This window comes from Hakea prostrata, chromosome 7, assembly GCF_041222555.1.
Source record: "Hakea prostrata isolate BN-2017 chromosome 7, UWA_Hpros_2, whole genome shotgun sequence".
In the NCBI taxonomy this organism is placed as follows: domain Eukaryota; kingdom Viridiplantae; phylum Streptophyta; class Magnoliopsida; order Proteales; family Proteaceae; genus Hakea; species Hakea prostrata.
The window spans coordinates 37,820,519-37,831,466 of record NC_142606.1 but is presented as its reverse complement, the minus strand read 5'-3'; the positions used below and the strand labels follow the sequence as shown (position 1 = coordinate 37,831,466).

The 10,948-nt window shown below is 38.5% G+C and overlaps 1 protein-coding gene across 1 annotated transcript; it reads right to left on the bottom strand.

Moving 5' to 3' along the window:
• Positions 1-4,214: 4,214 nt before the first annotated feature.
• On the bottom strand, positions 4,215-5,331 carry LOC149011040 (nicotianamine synthase-like). The gene has a single exon (XM_089163798.1). The coding sequence runs from the start codon at positions 5,283-5,285 to the stop codon at positions 4,275-4,277; it is 1,011 nt and encodes a 336-aa protein (XP_089019924.1). The 5' UTR covers positions 5,286-5,331; the 3' UTR covers positions 4,215-4,274.
• Positions 5,332-10,948: the final 5,617 nt, after the last annotated feature.

Sequence of the window (10,948 nt, the reverse complement as noted above, 5' to 3'; positions counted from 1 at the left end):
TTTTCTTAACCCCCCTCCCCCCATCTTTTTTTCCCCCCCTTCTGTAAAGAAAATTTCTATGGTTGGCTTAGAATTCTCTGCTTATTTCTCTGAGTTCTCGTATCATGTGTTGATGCATTTTAGTTTTTACAAATGCGCACCTGGTAAGCATCCTTTTTCTTCTCTTCTTAAATTAAGGATCTAGTGATGATTGAGTTTTGCAATAGGTGAAAATTTATCTATTTACATGGCAAAAGAGCCAGTGTTATTGGGCCCATGTTTGTGCTTGCTGTAATTGCATTTGTAAGTTAAGCTATGATCTCTGCAATATTTCTGTTCTGAAGTAAGTCCATGGCCTTGGGTTGCTCCCCCAGGGTCCGAATTGTACACAAATACAAGCATGAAGAGTATGTCCATTTTCTGTTTCTGTAGTAAGTCCATAACCTTGGGTTTCTCTTCCTCTTGCCTGTACCTTGGTTACAGCTTCATTCAAGGATCACCAAAACAGGGAATGCTTTTGGTAAGAACTAGTTCGACTGCCTTTTCTTTTCAACCAACCATCATAAGAACCAGCAAGTTTCAATAAATTTTGTAATGAAATTTGCAGAGAGAGCGAGAGAGAGAGAGAGAGAGAGAGAGAGAGAGAGAGAGAGAGAGAGGAGAACTCGTAAATTCATGGTTTGTCTTTTGGCTCCCTGGTCCAAGTTTTGTGCTCTTCCCCATAGCAAGCAACCCATGCCTAGGTAATCAAATGCCTGGTTCAACTTCAATGCCCAGGCATTTAATAGGCATTTAATGTACAACACTGAGCTGCATATGATTATGATATTTTAGATGTTTTTTTGGTTACAAGTTGGTATGATTAAATACATAAAAAAAAAAAAAAAAAGTATGAAACCAGTGGTTGAGATTTGGACCTCGACCGCTCATTCTATCATCACCATACTCAGCACTGAAGCTGTATACCAAATGCCCTGCATGTTGCGAGACTGTTTGGTAGATTTTTTTGCAGATTGTTTCAATTTTATTAAAAATTTATAATATATACACTGTCTTAGGGAGCCACCGTCAATCAATCCACAACAGCGGTTCGTCTTCATCACACTCAATCTTACCGGTCCCTATAAAGCAGAACACGTTTCAAATGCATACTGCATACAAGAACTAGGATAACTTGACCAAGCTTCAGAATTTCTAGCTAAGTCTTCCTTTATGATGGGTTTGCAGGTACAGTATTTGACCCTTGGCCTCTAAGGAAGGAGATTTAACTTTCCACCATTGAGGCAATCAAAGCTACCGGTAGCTAAGTCTTCCTTTACCAACATATAGGTAGATTTCTCTGCAAATATTGTGTAAATGGAATCGTTGAGGCACCAATTATTTGATCCATTCTGGAACACGGCTGCTAGTTTCTCCGGAATATTTGTCTGTAGGAAGGATTTGTGAATCCAGAGGAATTAGATACTGTACAGAATAGGGTTATGTAAATTCTGGATTGTCAAGCGAAGCTTTCAGTTATTTGATTAAAACGCCAGAACGCAAATTGGTTTCTTGGGGTTCGATGATTTCTGGGTTTGTCCAAAGTGATGAAGCAGGAGGGACAGGGTTCGATTGGGTTCTATCAAAACAGAGAAGTTGTGGATATGAAGACAGATAAGATCACAATGACGACATTGCAGTGTACTTTGTTGGAGATTAATGCTGGCACATGGTTGGGGCCAATTGCTTTAAGCAATAAATAGGAAATTGATGCCCATCTATCTGATGATTGGCCACAATGGATTATTGAAACCAGGCCACTTGCACTTGCGGCTGATGATTGTGTATGGAAAGCATTACTGGGTACCTGTAGGTTTCAGGGGAATGTCAACTTGGGCGAGCACAAGTATTATAATTGAATTGGAGCCGTTCTTTTAATCAGGTAAGTTTTTTCAATCAGTTTCTTTTGGTGTAGATCATGGTTCTGATTTGCTTGTTTGCTGCTAAACTTTGTTTATTGGGAAGACTCTATTAGTTCATCCCTCCTAGCTAGTCTTGCCACATCTCTGAATTCCAGCATAAGCTTCTGAGACACAACAGTGCTAGCTATAATAGAATAATAAAGTTAGATCTCTGTTCTCACTCAAGTATTTCCCTGAGATATAGATTTGCAGAAATTTTGACTATAACTAGAAACTTAGGAAACTAGGTAATTTAGAATAAAATTCAACAGTAACTTGGGAAGTTAGGGAACTTTGTGAATTTTTTTGCATGAAAGGGTTGTGTTTGGTGATTATGAGAGAAATCTTGTGCATATCAATGTTGGGTCTGTTAATGCAGGATCTGAGGGGTGAGTTTGGATTTGCGCCTAACTTTTATTGGCACTTTTTGTTTTATTGGTTGCATAGCCATCTTCAAGAATGAACCTGACATATCTTCTTGTAGCTAGAACCACATTTCATGGTCCCATAATTCAGAGCAAACGATAAAATACGGAATTATAATGATTAGATGCCATATGTATAGCCCAATGTAGTCTTGTGTAATGGGTATGCTTTTCTTTCAAAAAAAAATGATCGACTAAGAGGCAAAAACAAATTTCCTGGACTTCATGGTCTTTAGCAGAAACAATTATATATATATATATATATATATAAAGAAGAACTTGAAAGAAATGGGAAGTAGGGAACTAACACTTAAAACAATCACACATGTTGTTAGGTTTTTTTTATTAAAATTTATATTATTTATATATTAAGTTTCAAAAATTACCTTTTGCATTTCTTTATTTAATTGTTTTGTTAGTGTGAGGATCCATAAAGTAAGGGTGGTAATGAGGCATCATGAGTAAAGGAGGCTCTTCATAACATTGGTTATAAGGCTCTTCATGACATTGATCATGGGTCTTAAAGGTCTTGATCATGGTGATGAGGTGCGCTTACTTGAATGATGGAATTTACTCAAATTCTAACTCTTGACCTTCATTTCTCATTTCAACTTCATGACCATTCATGGCCATTACCATGAGGGGGGTTAAGGTCTTTGAATGGATTAAATTCAATTCATTCCAAAGAAGTGAATATGAGAGTTACTTCTCTAAGTAGTGGGGATGTTAGGTCAAGGGGGTTTATTCACATTAGTAGAGAAGAGACAAGCCCATTGATTCTCCATTAGTGGATAATTGATTTTCCAATTCATTGCCTTAAGAATCCTAAAGGGTGTAAGGTGAGGTTTAGGCCTATATAAACCCAACATTTCCTTGCATGTGGTGGGCAATTGAGACACTTCTCACACTTGCATAATTTGTGTTATAAAGTTAATTTCTTTCTTTGAATTTGTCTAAGTGTTGTGCTCTAGCTTTTGACTCCTTGAAAGGACTAGAAGAACTACCTCATCTTCTAGTTGGAGGTTGCTTTATCTTGGAGGTGGTGGTGGAAATAACCCTTGGTAGTAGGGTGCATCAATTACCTTAAAGACAGCACTCAAGGTGTAACTCAACCTCATTGATCGGTGGTTCATTTGGTTGCACTTCAAGCTCTCTGGATTGGTTAAAGATCTTCATCTCTCAATTATATTGCAGTTTATTTTTGTTTGTTTGAAGAATTTTGTAATACAATTACCCCAACACATATGGAAATTACAAACAACAATCACACTATCAGGCACAAAATTTGCTATCTATCAAGAATGAGGTAACAGCTCACTGCTCGTCCTCAGGCCTCTCTCAGAGTGATTATAAAGAAAGACTGCCAATACAAAAAATATTGAAAAACCCTAAATAGTGAATTACTATAATAACCACATCTAGAGCCCTTCGGCATCTTAATGGCAGCTTTGTTAGCAGTCACTGCTAATACAAGCAACAGAATGCAAGACAGAATAATTATCTACAATTAAGCAACTGTAGAGCATTTTGGATCGATAGCTTCACTACTATCCATCTTCTTGAGCTTTAAGCCAATAAAGTCAAAATTGGGAACTGTGAATGGTTACAGTTTGATAGATGGCGACCTTGATGTGGATGTCTGAGTGCGGGCCACCATGATTTTATTGATGAGTAAGTCTTCGGAAGCCTTGGCTTTTAAACAGTGAAGATAACAAGCGATATGCACACTCCAACAGTTCAATTAACATCATGGATTTATAGATCAATCTTATCTTCAACTAATAATGGTAAAAGGAAGAAACATAAACAGATAAGAGATGAAGTTATCAATGCTTTTTTTTTATCATTTATTCCAAAAAAAGACCCAGAACAGATAAGGGAAGAGGATGCAAATTCAAAATGACTCAGGCATGCAGTAAGGGAAGTTCAATCAAGAAGGTTTCTCCTCAATGGCCAACTCTTCATGAATCATATTTCCACGGCTGAGGGGATTGAAGGCTTCAATCTCAGAACACTTGCCAGGTAAAATTATGTGTCCGTGGCCTTGATCCATTGGATGAGTGATGGGTACTGGATATTTTCGTGCGATCACCACCGAGTTTATCACTTCATCAGTTGGGTGAAACACCGATAACACCTCGAATCCATGGAGATCACCAGGTTCAATAACTGGGTAGAGGAAAGCCCGCGCACCATGAGCACTTCTAAGCAACAAAAGAGCACCAGGAGCCATATGCTTGGCCAGGTGATCAATGAATTGAGCCTTCTCTTCTTTGTTCATGCCCACAAGAGCTGCCAAGAAAACAACTTCATAGTCCTTTAGGGGAGTGGATACATTCATGATATCAGTAGTATGAAAGAACATGCGCTGGGAGAGGTCAGGGTCAGAAGAGATCAAGTTGAGGGCCAGAGAATTGGCCGAAGCATCGATGTCATAGTTGTGGAAAGTAGTTTTCTTCAGATGATAAGAAGCCAAGACAATGGAGGTGAGAGGTAGGGGACCAGACCCAATGAAAGCGATACGAGTAGGGACATGGGTGCATTGCTTGATGAGAAGACCAAATTCAAGGTGAGAGAGCTTGAGATAATTGGAGTAATAAGGGAAGATATCTATGTGATCAAGTGGGTTCTGAAAGGAGCCCAGGAGAGAGGAGAAATGAGATTCCAGGAACCCCTCAGCTTCACTACAGAGTCTAATGAGTTTAGAACGAATGTCTTGAACAGACTTGCTAAGCTTGGTGATATCTATGGAAATGGGTGGTATGCATGTGAGCACAAGCTGGGTGAAGAGCATGTTGACATCTTCTGATGGTTTCAGAGAGTCAAGTTTTGAGATGTTGTTGTAGATGGCACAGATCTTCTCTATCACCATCTCTTCTTGGGAACCCATGTCGACACTATGACACACTATGAGATGAGAACTCAGGAACTTCCCTTCCATACCTGAGACAGTAGTCCACGACCCTCTCTTTTCCTCCTTCCAAGAATAAAACTGAGGATGGCACACTTCAAGAACTCCAATGGGGTCTTTATTTATGATCAGCAAGAGTGTGGTTCCCACACACTGAGATTTAATATTCATTATTATTACTACTTTAATTCATTTTCAGATCTAGAGTGAAACCCGGGCAATTAATACTCGAAAATAAAGGCTGAAACTGCCGTGGGTTGAGCTTGGGGTATTACCAAAAAAAAAGAAAAAGGGGTTGGGGCTTCTATCGTTAGAATTTAGAAGTGTGGCAGCCATGCACTGGGTGTTCATTTTTTTATTCTTAGCTAAAGAAGTTAAAGCTGGTTACTGGTTTAGACTGCCATAAAAGCTGGAAAGACCATATGGGTTGACTCATATGGAAGAATCATATTTCATAAGAGTTAATGACTCGAGGGGATTAACCAAAAAAAAATAAAAATGACTCAAGGGGTTCAATTTTTTTTTTAGAAATTATTTAGAAGAATATAAGGTACCATAACAGCAGCATCTAGTAAAATGTCATGCGAAATTAATTGGTTAATATCATAGTAAAATCGTATATTAATCACCGGATTAATATTCTCTGATATATTTTAGAATCATTAAAAGAAAATTTAAAAGTCGACAGCATGAAAAGTCTGGTGATAGAAGTTCCAAACATTCCTTAAGTACAACTACTTAATTTGCGTAGATTGTCTAACTTTGAATTCTTCAATGTTTAATTCGACAATAAAAAAAATGATGAATATTTGTGGATTAGCTAAAAGGATTGAATACGAATAGCAATCAAGCATTTTTGTCATGTAAAACGGCCTTTTTTTTTTTTTTCATTTATTTATCTATGCTAAGAAGCATTTTGAACCCCGCTTACTAGTGTGTCTTTGTGTGATGCGTGCCTTTGGAGGGCTTTGCCGCTTGGTAATTTTACTATAAAATCAGCTTGGGAGCTATTTAGAAGAAAAAGAATGAAGGTTGATATGGCAATCTTCATTTGGAAGTCAACTTTATTGCCGAAGCAACAAGCTTCTCGTTGGCATTTCTTCCATCGGAAGATCCTTGTCGATGATTTGATTATGGCTACGGGGATCTCTTTGGCCTTTTGCTGTAGTTTATGTATGGAGGCTATGAAATCCCCTGGATTTCTACCCCTTTAACCTGTGGTTTCAAGACCGAGAACCCGGGCCTCAAGTCGGGGACAATTGGGGTCCATTCAATTCGAGCCCGAAGGATTGAAAATGGAACCAATGTTGATGGATGACCTTTGTAATGACTCAAAAACTCTCTTAGAGTTTAAGTGAAGAGAGAAGATTAATCACGATGGTGTAAAAAGGTGATCTTGAAACGTCCATAGGTCAACAATGGAGAATCTGATTGATGCGAATAAGGTATCAAATCGAAGATCGTCGAAAGACCTTTCCAACGAGTCAAAAATCATTAAAATCGGAGTTCGTTTGGGGTCCAACCATGGCCGGTAAGTTGGGCCAGTTGAGTGAACCAACCCCCCCATCCCATTTTCTATTTAGGGGCAAAATTGGAATTTTGGGTTTTTAAGCTCTATTTATGTTTTATCTCATCCGTAAACGCATTTTGGAGGCTAGAACGAGGCGGAGGCTTGGAGAAAAGGAGAAAGGAAGGAGAAGAGTATTTCCCATCTAATCAAAGGTGCTCTGTTACTCGGATCATTGCGAAAATATTAGGAAATGTTAGTTTTCTTTAACCCTTCTCTTATATATGGTTTTGTGAGCAATTTTTCTTCTCTTCTTTTGAGGAATCTAGAAAGGGAAGCATATTAGATTATTTGGATGCTTTTCTTTTCTTGTATTAATGTCCCTTCCTAGTTTGTAGGAGTAATGGTAAGATCCCTTACTTTGATTGATGCATTTTGACTCTCTGGATCACCCATGGGTGATTTAGGATAGCCAAATTTGGGATTTTTGAGTTGGGTCAAATTTGATAAAATTGAAGGTATCCGTAGGATCCTTTTGCTGCCAATTAGCTTCCCCAAAGTTTTGTTTCATTATAGACTTTGAATTGGTGGCAAATTAGAGACCATTCACTAGTGAGGTTGAGAACTACCATTTTAACCTAGTTTTCAGATTTGGGTTTTCGTGGGAAGACTTTGGGATATCCTTTGAAACCCAATTTGACTCTAATTTGTGATAATTATTTCCGTTACATAAATAGGATTATATATCTTTAGTCATCAACTTGTTGGAAGGAATTATTAAACTTTGGAAGAAGAACAAAGTAAAAGGTGATAATATACTTAACCTTATCTTGCATGTTTAATTATGTTAATCAATTTTTATTATTGATATCTTGACTTGCTTTAGTATTATCTTGTGATTATATATATATTCTATTTTTCAATTTCTTTGAATGGTAATATGAGATTGAATAGATTGAGTTTTTTTTGTTAAATCCTAAATTATTGATATGAAAATATATGGATGAAGTTGAATTAAATTACTCATTTTATTTTATGTTGCAAACTAGGGTTGTGGGTTCACCCATTGCCCTAGTGACATTATGTGATTGCTTAGATTGTGATTGGGAATGTGGAATGCCCTTTTGGCATTTTTGCTATAGAATACCAGAGGAGGTGGTATGAGACGCATTCCTATGGTGCCCTTGACGCTTCCCTGATTACTAATTGACAGCTAGGGCATGTTTAGAAATGTTGGGTTAGGTGATCTCATGAGTACTACTACCCTTTTGGCAGGGATATTGAAGCCGGTTAACTCGTGATGTTAGTGGCTGGGTCATGTGTGTCAAACAAGCCCACTATCATCATAGGGAGGTAGGGTTGCATATAATAGATAAGGGCTCTTGGGCGCTCAAGACCGGTGAAATGATCCGTGAGAGGACATGGAGATCATCCTGTCCTTATATGTGGATGACCACTGGATTAAAGAATGGGGTCCAACAGATGCCTCCCGTTGAGGATTCCATTCATAGGTGGGAAGGTATCGAACCAAAAGGGCACTAGGCATGAGGAGAGATATCTGGACCATATGTAGTACGAGACCGTAAGACTTGCATTGGGCCTAGGATTATCCTTGACACGCGCCAGATCTTATACCAATGGTGATGTGAGAGAGTATTATCTTGTAATATACTTAACCTAGGATTATCCTAGGACTTGCTTTAGTATTATCTTATAATATACTTAACCTTTATTTCTTCTGCAACCAAGGTTTAACGTATCAGTATCGAGTATCGTATCGTATCGGTTAGGTGATTTTAAGAGACGTATCGTCCTGTATCGAGTATTGTATCGCTCTAGCTTATGTATTTTAGTGTAATTCAATGGAGAGACGTATTGAGATGTATCGTATTGGTATGGTCAAATATGGATTCGTATCGGCTAGTATCATATGATATCTTGGGATACTTTAAACATTGCCTGCAACACAATATTATCTTGAATATGTCGGAAGATTTTCATATATTCGTGCAAAACATTTTGTGGGTTGAGTTTTTCAAAGAATCTCCTCACTCATAGTGATGCTATGTTTGGACTCTTGCATGTATCATTAATTCGTATTGTTTATTTTTATAAATATCTTTCTCCGATGCAGTGAGCGCCTAGACAAAAATACCTTTTGAGTTTTCACTATAAATAGATCTAGTATTCATTTAATAACTTGAAAATTACAGAAAATTTCGTCTTCCATTATACAAAGGGGAACAACCATGAAAGTTAGGAGAAATCTACACTTTTCATTAGGGTATTGAAGCCACCTTTTGACTGTGGGATCCATGCCTTTAGATGTGGGAGCTATACCTCATAGATGGTTCATGGTACCAAATCTATCTCTACATCTACTCATGCATGTTCATGCGAAACTAATCTGAAACCTAATTGCCTTCTATTATGATGCCCTGAAGGCATTTTGGCCTTTGTCACTATTATTTGGAAGGGACTTATGGGAATTTGGATCCAATGCGGGAAAGTTTATACCAAATTCGGTCTACCTTCGGTTTAATCTTTGACCCCCAGTCGAATACGGCTCAACCACGGTTGGGTTCGGACAATTGTTGAATCATTAAGAAGGAACCTTGAGATTCCAAGGATGAACGTGACCTCGAAGAATTCGGGATATGTAATTGACTTATAAACGGTTATTGCTACTTTAAGGAGTAGGCAATTGTGTTATCATGGAAACTACCACTGATGCGGGAGAAAGATTGTGCCTTGAGAGGAAACCACTTTTGCCCCCGAAAAAAAGGTAAAACCCTACAATTGGACGGCCACTAAGAAGGATCATGAACGAATCCAACGACTGAGAACAAGAGGTAAAACCTATATAAACAAGTAGCCTACGCACAGAGAAGGGATCGAAATCGTTTCCCTAATTACTATATTCAATTTCTACTTTGCAACTCGCCCAGAACTTTATGATCAATTCTATAATTGACTTAGCCTTCGGAGGTGAGTCGGGATCATCTCCCCGTCGGGGGAGTACAGAGTGCTCCCCGACGGCTTCCCAACCACAAAATGTAGTGGGGCCCATAGGTGAAAATATGGTTTTATTTTTTTTCTTTTTTCAAAATGTTTGTTTTTCACCTGTGGGCCCCACTGCATTGTGTGGTTGGGAAGCCGTCGGGGAGATGATCCCAACTCTTCGGAGGTGGCCTCACGACCCCACGGTCGGGCTACGTCTAACACTGTTTTGTAGGTGATTCCTCAAGTATCTTAAGGCTGAATAGATTTTGAACACATCAAGATCATTTCCCAAATGGTTTTGGATGGGGAATTGGGGACATTAAATATATTAGTTTTGTCCAAAAAAAAAAAAGTCTTTTTTTCTTCGAAAGTCATCTATATTAAATAAAATCAAGGACATTTTAAGTCATTTAGAGTTGGGTCACATATGAATAGTTTATGGTCTTTGTTTTTGGGTGGTGGGAGGGGGAGGGCGGAGAGGTGGGGCAAGAGAATAGTTTATGAGTTGGCTCTGCAAATAGAACAGTTGGAACAGTTCTCTCCAATAGGCCACAGAAAAAAGGTGTTTTTGTCTGATACAAATGGCCATCTTCACTAAAATGAAATATAATGTCGACATCAGATGTCGACATGAGAAGTAGCTCATATCCCTCCATATAAAACTTTCAACTCCTTCCATCCTTTTTGACTCCAGAAGTGAGCCAGACATGATTGTGTAGTGAAATGGTGATTGGTGAGGTGGGTCTTCCATGTATCTCGAGCTCTTTATATATTATTTGCTCCATTTTCTTCGTTGTTGTCCTCCATCCATTCCCTTCTCTATTCTCTTTCTTTTCCTCTTTCCACATTTCAGTGGTGCAAGCTGCTGCTATACCTTTACACCGGTGGTGCCTTTCCACTATGTGTTCTGCAGATACAGATTTCATTGCGTGACTTTCTCAGTAGAACCCACTAAGTTGAATCATCTCTCTCTCTGTGTATCTATAATTGGGTAGTGTGTTCTGTTATGGCACTACAGTCATCAATCAAGAATGAACGTATAAAGTTAAAGAAATCTGTGTTGTATTGATCTTCCCTTTTTGGCCAATTTGCGCACTTTAACCCTTAAAAAGAAGAGTAATGCGACTACTCGACACTGAGGACTAGAGATTGTTGTGAGAATGACACCCTCTTGTTGCCTGTG

What these genes read in the sequence shown, in the direction of transcription:
- LOC149011040 (XM_089163798.1), bottom strand. Translation starts at nt 5,285, where the DNA reads ATGGAAGGGAAGTTCCTGAGTTCTCATCTCATAGTGTGTCATAGTGTC.